At 35.7% G+C, this 18313-nt stretch overlaps 1 protein-coding gene across 1 annotated transcript in view; it reads right to left on the reverse strand.

Moving 5' to 3' along the window:
• POLN (DNA polymerase nu) overlaps nt 1–18313 on the reverse strand; it is a 106703-nt gene that overhangs the window by 60973 nt on the left and 27417 nt on the right. Inside the window, exons 14-17 of the mRNA XM_074821959.1 lie at nt 18154–18219; nt 2305–2362; nt 1044–1121; nt 502–616 (exon numbers count right to left, since the gene is read on the reverse strand). Coding sequence (XP_074678060.1) covers nt 502–616; nt 1044–1121; nt 2305–2362; nt 18154–18219 — 317 coding nt within the window. The remainder of the gene's footprint in view (nt 1–501; nt 617–1043; nt 1122–2304; nt 2363–18153; nt 18220–18313) is intronic.

The following is an 18313-nucleotide window of genomic DNA, read 5'->3' on the forward strand; positions in this document are numbered from 1 at the left end:
CATAATCCCTATGAGTTCAAAGGAATCTCAGGAGTTCTAGTCTCTCCATTTCTTGTACATATGTAATTTGATGCCAATGCTTCTGCTGCATAACCAAGCAGGTTTCAAAAATGCTCGTACTTTTACTGAGAAAAGTCGTTCTGCAATTTTTCAGATGGATAACCTACTTAACTGTTGCTCTGGATTTTTAAAAAGAATTGATGAACAACAATACAGTGAGAAAGCTATCAGCATGCACTGTTCACAATATATTATTGCATGAGCTTTAGTCACAAGGCTCATATTGGTCAGCTGGATTGCAGCATTTTGACATATGGTAATTACCACAGCGGAGAAGAAAAGGCTCAGAAAGGCACTATAATTCAGTGTTAAAACAGTATTAACAATAGATACTGTAGTAAAAAACTGTCTTTTGTTATCACTGCACAGTAATATAATAGTTCAAGTTATTGTTACTATCTTGTCTAATTACTATAAAAAAATTGCAACATTTCCTCTTACCACTGAGAAGCCAGTGTGGAAAAGATATCGGTGGTTTCAGGTTCTTGGAACAGTTTCAGAAGTTCTGGTTCAGATGACAAGTCAGCAAGGATCCTTAACTCAATATGGGAAAAATCTAAAAAACAGAGTGTTAAAATAAATCTAGTGCTCTAAAATGAAAGGATACCTGCATTTTAACCAAACTATCACAAATTAAAAAGCAAGCCTGGACTGTTCAGTCATTTCCTCATGCTCAAAAAACCAGATGTCTGTAAAAAACTCATACTTAATAAGTTATATTCCAGTTACAGATCACAAGGTGTCTGATTCCTTCATTATCTTCAGGTGTCAATTAATCTTATTAGCCTTTTGTTTCCATTGACATTGCTTACATATCATCCACTTCCAAGGCACTCTAAGAAGTATACATCATATAACAGTATTAATTGATACTAAGGGATTTGACAGCCTTGTAAAATATGTCATCCAAAGGAGAGGGGACAAAGAAATGACAAAACTGCAAACATTAATATATATGAGAATAATAATACATGCTATCTTACCTGCTGCTAAAAATGTGTATCCTTTCTTTGAAACAAACAATGCTCTTGGGGAAATAGTCACTATTTCCTCTTCTTTTCCTAGAGAGGAGACAGACATTTAAGTCCCAAACCCCAGTTCAAAAATATTGTGTTGCAAACAATGAAAGGTTGTAAACACATACCAAACACACAACTAAAACCACACAAATGGCAATGTAAGCAACCTACCAGAGCACTGTCAGCATCACAATTATTTTACTCTATTAGTCACGTACAACTTCTTTACCTCTGCCATCCTTGAAGTACCACTTAGTTCTCCTTTTTCAAAATCAAACCCTTCCCAAAACGTTAGCTAACAAATATCTGCAATAACTAACACTATTCACAGATCACTTAGAAATACATTTTTTGAAGCACATATTGTAAGATCATTAACAAAATTGATAGGCCTATGTGCCACAGTTATGCACAGCAGCTCAGGTTTACACAGCCACTGTTCACATATTTTTTTTTATAGCAACTTTTAAAAAGTACTTATAAAAATGAATCAGGTAGATAAAATAAAACTGCTGTCAAAGTTTTACATTGTCTTCAACAGACTCCTGTTTTATGATCTGTATTATTTCAAATGCATGGAGTGAATAGCTGTGAAAAGGCAAGCCTGCCCTTAACTGGGAACCAAGTGCAACAAATGAGCAGCATTTCCCAGCTATGGCTGTAGGCGTTCAAGGAGAGTTTATGTTGGCAAATCTCTCTCTTATTTTTGAATCTACTATTGTGGGTTCTCTCTTTATCATTTGGGTCATGCTTTTCTAGACTTTACTTGGATTCTCTCTGAATCATCTGCCTTAAATCCGTTTCTGTTATCAAAAACAACACATCTGACTAACTATTGGTGTTTAGTTGTGAGTTTCATAAAAATGACCCAGTTTTAACATCTCCTCAGTAAAAGCCTTATGAGCTGAATGCGCACAAAATCATCCCTAGGATAATTAATGGAGTTAAGATGCATAATTTCATCTGGAAAAAGGAACAGTGAGATAGTCAAGGGAAACAAAAAAATCTAGAAGTTTGTGAGTATTTAGATGACTGCTGAAACAGCAAATTTTTTTCAGGAACAACCAGCAAAAAGTAATTGGTTTAAATCACAGTGTATAACTAAGCATCAATATTCTATTCTATCCTTTAATGCTGGAGCAATTGGTCTGCTTTAAAATATAATATAACTCAGTAAAATAATTAGATAAAATTGCCTCTTCATGTTAATAAAAATATAGTTTACCTTTTATGTATTGCTTCTTTGTAATTCTAACTGGATGTTTAGAGATACCTTGAATGTTCTACAAATAAGAATAAAAATCCTTAGTAAGTTTATGAAAACACGTTTATAAACAGTTTATAAGCAGCATAAGAACATTAGTGATACTAATGCTAACAAGTATTTCCCATATAATAAATAAGATTAACCACTTTGCCTTTCAAAGGAATCTTCACACTTCTGTAATGATAGATACTTTTGAATATTTGCTCTTCCTTGAAAATTGGAAGCTTGTAAGAACAATTTCTCACTGGAAGCCTTTCCAAATCCTAATTTCTGGATGCACCATAGAACATAATTAGCAACCCAATGAAAATAATTTTCTTCTTATTTTAACCTTTATTTTTGAGATATTGTACATTACTTTCAAGAAAAGAATACATGTGAACACTGCCTTAAGCTAAGGGAACAGATTCTTCTTCAACCTCTAGAAATTCTCCTAATATCTAGAAGCCTTCCAGGTAACGGCTTTAAACCTGAAAGAGGGTAGATTCAGATTACATATAAGGAAGAAATTCTTTACTGTGAGGGTGGTGAGACACTGGACCAGGTTGCCCAGAGAGGTTGTGGCTGCCCCCTCCCTGGCAGTGTTCAAGGCCAGGTTGGACGGGGCTTTGAGCAACCTGGTCTAGTGGAAGGTGTCCCTGCCTGTGGCAGGGGGGTTGGAACTAGATGATCTTTAAGGTCCCTTCCAACCCAAACCATTCTATTATCTATTCCCACATTCTTTGAAATGCATGATAAAATAAAGAAGGAGCTTTTTATTAACTACAGCACATCAGTTAAGGTTAAAAGTGAGAACTATCAACAAAATTGCAGGACTAGGAATAACAGATTTTTCTCTAAAGATCTGAGTTCATACACCTCCAGTAAAGTTTGAAAGATTTTATGTTATTATGCCTCTTCATCTAGAAAGGTAACACATGACAAGAGATAATGTGTATCAAGCTCAATTTTCATAATTCCACGCAATTAATTTGCAAGCGGTTCAGGAATTAGATGAACACACTAATATTATGTAATACTGTGAATTCAGAAGATGGTAATAGTGATATATAATTTCCAAATCAGAACAATCATTTTCTATGTAATTTTGAAATCAAAATTGTTATTTTAAACTTGAGGGATGTGATCAGACTGCAAAAGCTGTTGAAATTTAAAGCAGAAGTAAAAGAACAAAACCCCAAACCAGAACAGTATCATTTCTAGTCTTAGCACCACCTTTAAAGATCTACAATTAAATGTATTAAAGTTGAACACCTGCCACAGCACCATACACAAATAGAAATTACTATATAATATACATAATATTTTCACAACATGGGTAAACTAGGAACACTGGTCTCAATCCATCAATACAAAGTTTGACCCAGAAGAAACATTTGCCACCTTTAATATTTTATTCTTCAGTTTCTAGAAACATTTAAAAATACAGTTGTGGCAATGCTTATTGTAATGCTATTAACCATATTTTGAAATAAGTGGTTATTTAATCTGTGCACAAACCTGATGTTTCTATTGGTAACTATTGATTTCTACTGATAACCAGTTGGAAAGCATCAGTGCTTGTTCATATGAATAATATGCAGTTTAAGTAGCCATGGAAGCTAATATATCCTCAGAAGTTTTGAAAATGAAGTCCTTATATTAAGTACCTGGACATGAATGTGGGAGCCTAATTTTACACATTTAAAAAACAAAATCACAACATTTTAGATAATTGTATGGACTTTTCATTGGGCTCTATACTGGTATTGACATGTACTTAATAAGATAACCTCCAGCACAGGTTAAAGAGTTGTTTATAGTTACTCTCACTAATTATTGTTCTTTAACTCATTAGCTTCAAAATCCTGAACAAAGTTAAATAAATAAAAATTTATTTCAAAATCTATCTACAATGGTAAAAATAAATCACTATATTGCCTTCTTGTTTTCACTTGACAGCATATGCAGAAAGTCTGCTTTTAATGCAAATTTAGAAGTGTTACTAATAATTCTGAAAAACACTAGTAATTAATTGCAAGTGCAAAATGTACTTTCACTTGTAAATTAGTTAACTCATAATTTGAATAAATCTTCAGAGAAGTAACTCAGGAAACATGGAAGTGGTAATGCTCATCTTTAAGCTATTGGAACAGCTTAATAGATTCCTCTCATCTAAACTTAGACATCTTTAGGCTAGTCGTTAGTGAAAAACAAGTTGAACATGAACCAGCAATGAGCTTTTGAACCTAGGAAGGCCAACAGCATCCTGGGCTGCATCAGGAAGGGCATCACCAGCAGGTCAAGAGAGGTGATCCTTCCCCTCTGCTCAGAATGCCTGATGGGAAGGTGTAAAGAATATGGAACCAGATTCTTCCTACTGGTGCCCTATGACAGGACAAGAGGCAGTGGTCACAAGCAATTACAGGAAACTCCATTTAATAATAAGAAAAAACTTTTCTACTGTGACAGTGGTCAAACACTGGAACAGGTTGCACAGAGAGGTTGTAAGGCCTCTATCCTTGGATATATTCAAACTCCAACCAGACATGGTACCAAGAAACCTGCTCTAGTGATTTGAGCAGGGAAGGTTTGACTAGACAATCTCTAGTGGCCCCATTCAAACTCAACTATCTGGTGATTCTGTGACTCTGTTTTTATAACATTACTGTAATTGATTACTCTATGTATCCCAGTGCCAATCCATTGCCTTCTCTCTACTTCATATGATTTCTGATTGAGATAGAATTGAAGCCTTCAATGGTATGAGGCAGTGGAAAGCCACAGAAAGACTCTGGTTTCATTCCCAAGCAATTTTTTTAAGAAAAAGTACATATATATATTATTATATGTATGTATTATGTATAAAGTACACTTGTAGCATAACATTCAGATTTAAAGATTAAAGACAGAAACAAATATTTTGCAGACATTTTAGTCAGTTGGTGCATCATGTCTTAAAATGCAAGTTCTAAGAAAAAGAATTGTATTGTTTTGATTATGGAAAATGAATGCAAAAATGTACATCCAACCTGCAACAGAATTAGTAAGAACTGCTTAACTGTATAAATGGAAATTTCCATTTTTTAAGGTTTTCATAAAATTGTAGAATCATTTAGGTTGGAAAAGATGTTTAGAATCATTAAGGAAAATACCCTTGAGTCCAACCATTAACCTAACACTGCCATGACCCTAAGTGCCACACCTACACATCTTTTAAATACCTCCAGGGATGGTGACTCAACCACTTCCCTGAGCAGCCTGTTCCAGTGCTTGACAACCTTTTCAGTGAAGAAATTTTTCCTAATATCCAATCTAAACCTCCCCTGGCACAACTTGAGGCTGTTTCCTCTTGCCCTATCACTCATTACTTAGGAGAAGAGACTGACACTCACCTCACTACAACCTCCTTTCAGGTAACTGTAGAGAGCAATAAGGTCTCCCCTCAGCCTCTTTTTCTCCAGACTAAACAACCCCAGTTCCCTCAGCTGCTCCTCACAGGACTTGTGCTCTAGACCCTTCACCAGTTTCATTGCTCTTCTTTGGACATGCTCCAGCACCTCAATGTCTTTCTTGTAGTGAGGGGCCCAAAACAACACAGTATTCAAGATGCGGCCTCACCAGTGCCAAGTACAGGGGTAAGATCACTTCCCTAGTCCTGCTGGCCACACTATTTCTCATACAAGCCAGGACGCCACTGGCCTTCTTGGCCACCTGGACACACTGCTGGATCATACTCCCCATGTTCCTTTTCTGTCAGGCAGCTTTCCAGCCACTCTTCCCAAAGTCTGTAGCATTGCATGGGGTTGTTGTGACCCAAATGCAGGACCTGGCTCTTGCCCTTGCTCAATCTCAGGTCATGACTGGTAAAAAGCTGAAAAAACCCACACCCTTACAATGATACCATTTTCTTTTTCACATTTTTGCTGTCAGTGAAACCCTTCCCCCCCACCCAAGGCATTAAATCATTAAAGATTAAATTTAGCAATATAGTTACCAAATTTAAAAGAAAAAAGCACTGAATCTGATCTGCACTAAAGTCACTTTGGGTATTATAAACGCAGACTGGCTGTCTTTTTCCTGGGTGTCCAAAGATGACACCTTTTTTGGCAGTGGACCTGCCACACAGGGACCTAGCACTCCAACAATTCACCACCTCTTTTACAATTTCAGTTATTTGACACATTTTCCCAGCACCTAGATGGTTGTTGGATCACTGTTTTTCAGTTAAACTCTTCAGAAAACATCATGTTGGAAAAGCAGGGAGCACAGGCATGGCACAAAAAAAACACCTCACTAGAAACACTAGATTAAAACTGTACATGATGAAAAACAGACTTCTGATTTCTTTCCTCCTACCTCCATAATCTGATTTTTCTGCCACTATAATCCGTCCTGACTGATGATCCTGATGCATTCCTTACTCTGGTGTTTTAGCACAGGTTAGAAATCTGTTCTCTTGGTTTTGAAAATACATCTATTAAAAGTTGTTCTACTTTTGTCTGTTGTTTCAGGTGAAGACAGTGTAGATTCTTGTCTATGCTGTTACCTTCTGTATACAGAGCCATCCAGAAACAATGACAGACTTCACGCTGGCAAGAAGACTCAGAATTTATAGACCCTTGATATGTCTGTTAAGAGTCTCACAAACACAGATTTCTCATAAAGCATTCAAGACTTGCAAAAAGGATGCTCTTATCCATAAGGAAAGTCATTGTATCAAAGAGTAGAATTATCAATGAAAACAAAACCTACTCAAAATCCAGCAAATTATATACAGTTCCCAGTTTGTTGAGTTTAGTCCCAATTAGTTACACTTTCTGTTGAGCTTTCCATTTCTGGAATCCAAAATTCTACATCTACATCTGCAATTGATCTTTGATTCTTTCCTAGGTTAAAAACCAGTAAGTTATTTTGGTTCTTTCAAAGGATTACAGTATACAGATATATATTGGATAAATTACCTTTGAAGATGGTATAGCTAGATGTCACCTAATCACAGCGGCTGGTGGTGCATTTTAATTATTTCTTACTCTATGTCAAGTAGGTTTGTGGATCATATTTCCTATGTTAAATTCCCCTTTCGGTTATTTATATTGATTCAGCTAACCCATATGTCTGTCTTCATATACATTTTCAGTAGCATAAATTGCTTTTTTTTTATCAAATAACCTCAGTCAACCCTGGCAATTCCCTAGAAAGAGATGTCTATAATGTATACAAAGGCATCTATAGCAATACGTATATTATTTTTTAATAAAAAATGGCTCAATCTACTAACTGCTCAGATCTGCATTTCTAAAGATCTGGAGAAGATGTCTGAAGACCTACAAACTGCAGGGAGGGGAACAGAAAAAAAACCAACAGTAAGCTACTGAAATAAATGGAAATGCACAGAGGTGACTGCAGGCTATTCTACGGACATTTGATTCTGATTAATTCCTGCACTGATCTGAGAACTTATTTAAAAATAAGAACAGAGACAAAACTTACTACCAAGATAAGAGTATCCATTCATAAATGTATACAGTATGGAAGTGTCATGAGGGAAGGTCAAAAACAGTCAAGGAGTTAGACTGAACAGATACAAGGAAGCAGTTAGACCAGGTAAAGTTATAATGTATACATCCTTTGATGTGGTGACTAAACCACCTGCTGTTACAGTGAGGCATAGTGCCAAATGCTAGAGCAAAATAAAGACAATAGAGGAATTAAATATTGTTTTATTGTGGCTACCAATGCTAGCAAATAGGAAAAACTAGTTGTATTTCTTACAAGCAAGAATATTTACTGGGACTGTGGTCTTGTCAGATTTAATTACTGTAATAACTGTTGCTTCAGAAAATCAATTATTTCCTAATACTTGAGAAAAAACACAGATTTTCTCTTCTGTTTGAAAAAAGTTCAGAGCAGCAAAATTCTAGTTTATCTCATGAAATGTAGCACTCCAGCAAAAACTGAAGTATTATAAGTCTAAAAGTTTCTGGAGTTCCTCTTAGTATCTTTTTCTCCAGAAAGTTTATGAAAATAATTAGGCCATAACTGCTCTCTTTGAACAAGAACTCAGCTCTACACAACAAAACACAAAGTAAGCTTTTAAATTCATGGCATCTGTTTGATGACTAGCATTGTATTACTTTTGGAGCAGAAGTAATACCTTGGTCTGCAAGATGAGACTTCATTACAATGATAATAGATAGGTAGATGACAACTCCTTTGAGCTTTATATTTTATATCTCTAACTATGTTTTTCTTTTTATTCTTGTAGTGGATTTTTTTCCCCTGTTTATTTGCTTCTTAAAAATTTTCTCACTCCTTTTCCTTTTTTTTTTCCAGTTGTTTTTCTTGCTTTACATAGGACTGCACCTATTGATAAATTGTGCTCTCATAGGTCAGTTAATCAATTTGAGAAGAAACTCACAGGTTCAGTGAGCTACTTCCTTAACTGTCAACACTCTGCTCGCTCCTTTGTTAAAGGCCAAAGCTGCTGGAGAAATAGCGAGGAAAACTGCACACTGCCCAAAGTAGTATTCTTGCAATGCAGAACAAGACTTCGAGTCCTGAGGGCGCTCACAACATCAAATTCACTCAATTTGTCTGGCACCTCCAAAGTTGGTGGCAACTCACTCATGACAAATTACACAGCAGAAATAAAAATCTTCATGATTTATCTTCTGGAAAACTGTCATATTTAATTATTGTCCACAGCAGCATTTATTTATTATTGCAAAGGAATAAACAGTTATTTTCTGGGACTTCTATATGAGACACAATTTCAAGACAGTCTGAAGATCTAATTTTTAAAATACAGCATGTAGCTCAGTATTTTAAATAGAGAAAATATGAAAATTAACAAGGTCACCAATACCAGCCTGGTATGTATGTGTACATGCATTCCTAAGCAAATCTTGACTTGTCTGCAATTGCCACCTAGTGGCTAGTAAAAATTAAACCCACCTTCCTTGTCAAAAAACACAGAATCATACAGACTTCTGGTAAAGGATTTCTTCATTTTTGGTACTAGTTACTGTTTTTCAGCCATGAACAGTTATTCAAAGGTAATGCACTCCCCTCTTGCCTTACCTAGCAGCACAGAATTATCAAGGCTTTAGATGTCAGTCAGGTGGGATACTTAGAAGTAATACATCACCTTCCTACAAGCTTAAGCAGCTTTCAAAGTGAATACAAGGGAAGAGGAAAAGGGCAACCAAAAATACTGACTCCTTACTTTAGAAAGTTGGCCATAAGAATAGTGTATTTGATTTCCTAAGACTAATTCTCCTTCTGTCGTATTTTTTGAAATTTAGACCTCAGGTAATAATACTGTAGCAGCACATGAGAAAGGACTCAATGAGTGATTTTTAAAATAACAAAAAATATTTTATTTTACTAACTTATTGATTTGACATGTTCTGTGACAAATTATTTTACCAAATCATGGGGTCAGCCCAGATGCTTGGCTGACAGATTACTAACCTTTGTACAGCAAGCAAAGGAATTTGCATATATATAGCTCTATGCATGTTTCAAAGAGACAAAGACTGCTTTTGGTTTCTATATATAAATTGACTAAATTTTATTACTTATTTCATTTTTCTGAAAGAAAATTATACTGAGAACATAAGCTCTGTTAAACTAATGTTCATTAATATGGGAGGCTGTTAAGCTCTGGGATGAAATCCAGGAAGATACAATTTGGTTTTGGTGAAAAAACAGTGCTAAGGCATAGAGATAACAACCCTTTGAGTGGCAGTTGGAGCTATTAAATATTGTACTAGTTGTATATTAGCTGTATATTATAGCTTTAAAGTAAAGAGCGTCAAGGGAATATTGCTCAAAGGTACAAATACTAGACCTTTAAACACATGAAAAATTACAAGCTTTCCAGACTGGAGGAATTTACTTTCTAAAGAAAGATGTAACAGTTGTTTTATGAAAGGGTAAAATTTAGTATCTCAAACAAGATTGTTCCACATACTGAGGAATTTACTGAGCATATGTTAGCAGGGAATTCCTCTTAAAAGGCTCCAAAAGGAGCCTGAACAGGAGGCTAATTGAAGGAGTTAAAGGAAACCTAAATAACCAATGTGTCTGTCTTTGCTCACAGTGAGGAAATGACAATTCCTGATTTGATAGAAGTGGTCCTTAACTACAAGTTCCTGAGCCACAGCCAGCAGAGGATCATGTTAGTACAGGACAACTAGGGACAAGGCCACGTGGGAGTCAGAAGATGACCTCTATCCTGTTCTGTCTATCTTCAGTGACCCTTACACAAGCCATTTTTTTGTTGTTGTTCAGAACCTGAAAGAGTGCAGCCATCTTCAAAACTTGGGGTGAAATTTCCTGAGGTTTTATGAAAGGATGCTGAGAGAATAAAGAATTGGCAAATTTTCCACTCATTGACAGAAAAAAAGAACTGTCAGCAGAGAAAACAATGTAATAGGGATGTAGAGCTACAGAGATAATTTTCCTGAAATTCTTTGGGATGCCAACGACAAAAATTTTGAAACTGAAATATTTTGAAAATGTCTGAAAACTGGACCATCCAAGAGAAGAAATAATCTCTTTTGCTGTACGTAACTTTTGATCCTCCCCTATAATCCATTCTCTTTTTATCATTCTTCATTTCTGTCTCCTCCATTTTTTGTCTTGTCAGAATTCTCAAATTTTTTGAAGTAATTTTTGCTGACAGAGATACAGAATGGGAAAAGAACGATGTACAGCAGAAGAATACTGTATAACAAAAGAAACTATTTAAATACTTTTGTTATGTTAAAACATAATGAAACCTACACTATCAGAATTAGACTATATTTTGTCCTTGAAAAAAGGAATTCAGCCATTAAGGAATATGCTAACACCTCTCACTTTTGAGAGGTTGTAAGACAAGACAAAATTTGTGTGCCTGAAATTTTTCTTTTTAAATTGCCCTCTCAGAGCATAAGTTTCCAAGCTTTGAGTATTTCCTAAAAGCGTATATCTAAAAATCCCACTAATGGAATACTTCATATGAAGAATAAAAAAAAATCTTCAAGCAGAGTTTCTAAAATCTTAATCAACTCACAAGAGGTACCAACAGACAACTTCATAACAAAAAGGCACACCAATATTTCAACTAATATAAAGACCATACATGCATTTCTACACATTGATGAAGATTCAATCTGAACAACTGTCTTACAGATGAGGACAGTGAAAAGGAACTCAGTAGGACATGGGCTCTGTTAAACTCCTCAGTACAGAGGTACAATGACTGTGACCACATTGAGACTTCAGGGGATGCGAGCATATGCCAGTCTCAAGCATAAGAAAAGTGCTCAGCCAGGAGTTGAAATTTGTTTGGATAAACAGTGGAAGAATGAAGACTGTGACAGACTACACGTGAATAGCTCTATTTGTTTCTTGTAACCACATACCATGCTAACATTGCTCTTAAACTATTCTAAAATTACATGGAATCAGACTTCCTAAAATTCCAAAAGACACAACACAGTGTATAGATTAACTTCTGTAACAGAATACTCTAAGTAATAGATATTACTATAATTACTTCACTTTAAAACACCTTTTATTTTGTAAGGTAGTGAAAGCTACATATCTAAAAAAACACTTGTTTTGATCAAAGATGACACTAATTTTGTTTCTTGTTAGCTATGTGCTCCAGTCACATTCATGTTAGAGAAAAATAACCTGTCAGTAGCACTAGCTATATTCCAACATGGATTTCTAAAACATGATCAGTGCATAGTTTTGGCTTCTACCTGCAGCATTCCCAAAATGTTGCTGGCAAAGGCCATTCAAACCATAAAATGAATCAGCATATAACCAACTATCTTAACAAAGCCCACTCAACAGCAGTAGGCACTCAAGTGCTGACAATTTAATTTATACATAGTGTATTGAACTATAGCATCTTCGAATTTTAAAGAAACAAATGGAAGTAAGCAGTGCCATCCTCTCTCTAGCACAGGAAAATTTTACAGGAACTTTTTCTCTCCTATTTCTAGAAGTCTAAGCTTCTCTGAGGAGCTTTTTGCCAGAAACTAAAGGAGAGTGAAGGAAGAATTCAGCCTCCACAGTCAGTATTTCATAATGTGCTAAAAATACTTTAGCTGATATTATTCTGAGTTTTGAGCTGTTAATTTTAGTTGCTCTATATATTTCTGTGCTTATGTTCAATCATATACATGATTGAACTGCTCTTGTTACTACAGAATTACAGCCCAGATGATGTTCCAAGCTTTACTGAGCCAAATGGAAAACATTATGCTATAAAATGTAGTCCGTGTATTGGATACACCACACTCACCATGAGATTAATGAATTTATACAAATCAGAAGCATCACTACAGAGAATGCCAAAGACATGCATCTATCACAGAAAAGGATACTATGTGTACTCAAGATGTTAAGAGAACAAAGGTCTATGATGTAGAAACCTTATTTCTGCATTTGGATATTAAAACAACATGATGTTCTGAAGCATCAGACGTGAGTGTTAGGATACAACTAACAGTGACTTTTCATACTGTAGTTGTCACACCAGTAACTAAGAACATCCTATGGTAATGTTAACGTAGTGTAAATTTTTATCATGAATGCAATTTAACTAAAGTCTTGTCAACATGCTTATTCACTCAGTTTTAAGGAAAATTTCCTTATCATGAAACAAAAACTGTGATGAGTGAGGAAGAAAGAGAGGAAATAGAGAACTTTTATCTCCAACGTTGTAAATACGGTTTCTTTAAATGTTAAAGTCTTCACTAAAATATACTTCTAAATAAAGCAACAAAAAAAGATTGTAAAAACATCAAAACTCTTAAGTAGTCATAAAATGAGATATTATTTTAGTGCTATTAGTGTAGTCATAATCAACATATGATTCAAGAGTATTGGAATAAATATACTGAAAAGAAACGTTGTACAAAAACACATTCTGAATGCAAGATATACTCAGGGAACACAGACCAACCATAACAAACGGCATGCATGCTCTGACTTTCTCTAATAGCATATCAGCTCATCTGAGCGATAGTTGTTTGTACTGACTAGAAAATATTACACTAAATTGCTTTGATGCAAAGGTCCAAGAAAACACACAGACATTCTCATCTCTGTTAAGACAACCTATTATTTTAGTGAAGCCCACATCAGAGCATACTCACCTAAAAATGATTTTGTCAGCCTAGATGACATTATAAAGGAATTTTGACAATATGTTTTATATGAACCTGTAATATGTCTGACTTGTCTCTATTGCTAGTGCTTTCCAATAAACATACTTTAAAAACAAAATAGAAAACACACTCAAGTAAGATCAATGCAAATGTAAGACCCATACTCTCTGTCCATTTTAAGTCAACATTCATTTCAGTAGGACAGTGTATGAAAACAAGTTTACAAAAATTATATTCCTAATAGTGTAGTTTCAAAAGGAGCCAAGGCACCAGTTCATTTCTACCAAAAAAAAAAAAAAGAAAAAAGAAGATGTCATCACATCCCTGCTCCCAGACCTGGTGTATGGCTCTTTACATTGCATCAGATCTGCCAAAGCCTTCTAAAAGCTGTGAAGGAAAGGGACAGGGGAAAAACAGGACCCTTCAAATTTGTACAGCAGCTCACCACTATTGAAAGACCTCGTAGAACATCCTGTTTGTGCTGCAATCCAATTGTGACTATAGACTATAAACTTTCAGAAAGAGTATTGGTACTATCACAGAGCAGCCTGTAGCCTTAATGAGGCTGGGGACAAAATGCGTGAAATTTGTGAGCTGTCACAATAGTTTTGCTAACATGGTTCTGACAGTCTGCCTTGCTTGGTGTGTGCTTGTGGCCATGCTAAGGATGTAACACCTATTGGGACAGTGTTATGAAAGGGAGACAAACAGACAGCATCTCTTCCACACTGTCCATAAACAATCCCAAAACTATTCCAAAACTACATTTGAGTTTTATCTCAGAGAGAATTAGTCCATTCACTCCAGAAGAGAGCCCAGAAGCCAAGTAATACAGATACAGTGTGGATAATCAGAAAAACTGGTTGCTAACTTAACTGACAGAACTGGCTCATTTTTGACGGCAGTTGCTGAAGGGCCTCTATTTCAAGAGATTGTCTCTCCCATTAGAATGAAAACCAGACAGGTAATTTATTATTCATATTCCAAGCACTATTAGTAACACATATTTTCTAATAAACAAGCATGCAATTCTCTATCATGCATTCACTATCAGAAAATATTACTTGTATCTGTTGGAAAGACTGAGGTATATTCAATATTTCAGGTTTTTTATGGTCCTTCTTTGACCACTTTAACATTCAACATACTCTAATTAGTTTCTCTTTCAAATTACATTCCCGCTTCCACATTAAAGGTTAATGTGCTTCTTTGATTGACAGGTTAAATTATTTTATTTCTTTGCCTTTTTGGACAAGCTGGTAAAAACATTTTTCCTGGGGAGAAATAGGAAACCTTTTATTTTTTTTTCCACTTGGTCTGGGAAGTAAAAAGATTGTATTTATCTTCAGCATAACTTTTTGTTTCTAAAAGGAAGGAAAATCCCCCCGAAGCCCATCACTTTATGGTTTTTAGTTTGATGATACAAACATCTTCAGAAGTATAGAAGTGTAAACTCATTAGTAGCATTTCAGTTCTCTCTGCTGCAGAAGCCTGGAGGAAAGAAACCGTAATACAGAATATCTGATTCTAGCACTGAAGTTTACATCTCAAACCAAATTATAACATTCAATTACATGCAATCTTTATATCTCAAGTTTGGATTTCTCTCTCTTCATTCTGAAAGAGGTTTAATCTTAATTGGCTTTATGTCTTTCCACCTCTGTCATGACTTATTTTTGCTGTAAAAGGTGAGAGGCTAGAAAGTGGTATTTCAAGGTACGTTTGGAAAACATAAACTAAGTCCTTATAAATGTAATAAATATATTTAATAGGAAAGTTATCTATGAGCAATATAATAAAGGATTTTCCTAATGTAGACAAGACTACTATATTTATACAAAAAATAATTAAAAATAACATATTCAAATAATAAACCCGATTAACTTCCCCTAATAGTCATAAGCAATCCATCATAGAGTGGAAAAAATAACTAGCCTATGGATATATTACGAAATAATTTGACTGAGAATTTTAGGTTTTACATTGTTTAGGTTTCAGCTATGCAGATTCTCATGGAGTAGCAAATAGACAGTTACAATGCTATAGCAGGAGACTACAATACCAAATGTGTCCCTGTTTAATGATGTACTATATTATTATATAAGACTTCATTATTTGTGAAAAATGCATTAATTATGCATCACACTTATTGTAGAAGAAACCAAAGGAGAAGAAATGGAGTGCAGTTAAACTAAAATACACGGAGAGCCACTGAAGTAAAGTTATACCAAGAAACCCCCTCTAAATTGCTGCAACACGGAAGTCATAAAAATTCATGTGAATAAGCTTATCTATTGAGAGAAACCCACATAAAGCTAAAAATACATGTCATCCATACATCAGATGTAGATTTGTCTTAAAGAAGATCACAGAAGAGTTTATCTGAAAAATAAGTCCTGCTCTGTACCTAATGTCTGGTCATTTCCCCTTAAACCTATGAGTAAATCCCTCCTGGACTCCATTTAATGCCTTAAAGGAAAGAGGACAGATAGATTCATTACCTTTACAAAACAAATGAAAGAGAAAGAAACCTTTGTTTGGAACCCCATCTCCCACAATCACTGCAGCGAATGGGATGCTTTTTCTATTTGTATTCTCACTTTATCTGATTTACACTTATATTTTGCTTTAATCACTCCTTAAAGCATTTTAAAACACAGTTAAAAATAAAATACCTCAGCAAATATTCAGCTAAAATTTGACATAACATCATAGTAACTGCAAAAATATCTACAATATTTATGATTTCTGGCATGAATCTTTCTAATCCTTTAACACTTAGTAAAGTGACTGGGCACTGCAGTATATCTTCTGTATCAATAAATGATTCAGAAACAGATGGTATAAGTTCCATAAACATCTCACACAAAAAAAGCCATGCCAATATTTTTCCTTATAAGGAAAAGCCAGCCTTAGGCAACCCTGGATGCTAACTTTAGCAGTATTATTTTTGAGAAAAACAACCTTTAAGAAAAGTAGATTTTGTGTCATTTTTAGCATGATGGGGCAAGGTCACCTTGTGTTGTATGTGGTTTGTTCAAGACAGCTGTCTGTTCAGCTCTGACTTGTAAATGCCTGTGCATCACATCAGAATATTTAGCAAACTGTGACCTTCATGATCATCTTTCCCATTCTCTCCCACCACTTTCCCCCATCTGGGTGTATGAGAAGTGGGAGCAGCAGTAACACTCCTCCATTCCATTGTTAACTCAGAATCTAGACACTGTTTTTTACTCAGCAAATCACAAGCACTTCCTATAAATTGTTTGATGATAAATTGTATGGAAATAAATACCATGAGGGTAGGAAGATATAAATGAAACATAAACCGTGAAGATAGGTAAAAGAAGAGCTAAGGAAGTCACCAGTATTGTGAGGATGAGAACCTCCCAGGACATGTTTCTGCCAGAACTCCCAAAGTCACCATACCAGCCAGGACTTGCAGAGAGCCACCTGAGCTCACCCCTGTGAAGTGGTCACAACATAATTGTTATGTCTAACATCCTTACTCCTAGTTAGAACTGTGGAAGACCATGGCCTTTCTCCCAAGACTACAGAAAGCTTCTAATGCCATTTGCACCCATGAAGCTTAAGGGTAAGCAGTACCAAAACCTGCACAGTTAAGAACTGACAATACTTTTGGGTACAAGTTAAAAAGACAACAGCCTTGTGGATTCCCTCTAGCCTTCATGAGCCAAGTCTCACTTCTGCATCTATTTCCCCCCTCCCACAGGGCCAGAGGTCAGGTCTTTGCTAAGAAAGGCCATGATCAAACCAAACAGAAGACTTCTGCGGGTAGGCAGTCACTCTTTTCTACTGCTATTCTCCCGCCTATGCCTTGAGCCCCTGAAGCAGTCTGCAGCCCTGTTTCCTCCCACAGCAGGTCCTGCACACTCATCCATGCAACCACGGGCTGCGACAGAGCAAAAGGTCTCACCAGTCCCTACCATCAAAGGCCAGTATGCTTCCTAAACTCCAAATAAAATATATAATAAAATATGCCCTTAAAAGGACCACTTTGACAATAAAAACCCCAGCCAAGTCCAGAAAGTCAAATAAAACACATTCCAGCCACAAGCATGTACATGGAGATCACTACAGCCAAACACAAGAGAGGAAGCACAAAGAACCCAAGTGTCACAGCCATGTAAGCTTCTGGCAAGACTTCCAAAGCAACAGCATAGCCAGTTTAGCTCTTCACTGCTATGAGGCCTGAAGCCAAATTCCAGAAGAAAAGAGCTTGCTTTTTTTTCCATAATTCCCAGGGTACCTTCCAGGGCTCACCGATCCTTTACAAGGAGTGGTTGATGAACATCAGGAATTCATTAAAGAAGCATTCAGTGGAAGTCTAGAGGGTGCATGCCTGGCTCACAATTCTATCCCTCTGCTTCAGGTAAACTTCAGGTAATAATATTAAATTCTGATCCAAAGATAACAGAAAATATTCATAAGAATAAATGTTCTACAGTAAAACGCCCATTTAATAAGCTTTTTCTGTCCACCATTTACATACAATATGGCAACTCCTAGACTTAGATGAAAATGAACATTTCATTAATGTTAAAAATACTACATATTTCATATAAAGAATATAAAGAATACTATTTTAAAATTCTAATTAAAATGTAAGTCTTCTAATAGGCTCACTTACTGGATGTTTGGCTGAAAGTCTGCCAGTCACAGTTCCTGTCTGATTCCATGTAGAGGAAATAAATCCCTGTAGTCAAGTAAAAATCCCCAAAAATAAAAGGATGAAGACATATCTAAATTTTGTTTAATGTAAGTATCAGTAGTAAAAACTCACTGCAACC

This window comes from Strix aluco, chromosome 4, assembly GCF_031877795.1.
Source record: "Strix aluco isolate bStrAlu1 chromosome 4, bStrAlu1.hap1, whole genome shotgun sequence".
NCBI classification, from domain to species: Eukaryota; Metazoa; Chordata; class Aves; order Strigiformes; family Strigidae; genus Strix; species Strix aluco.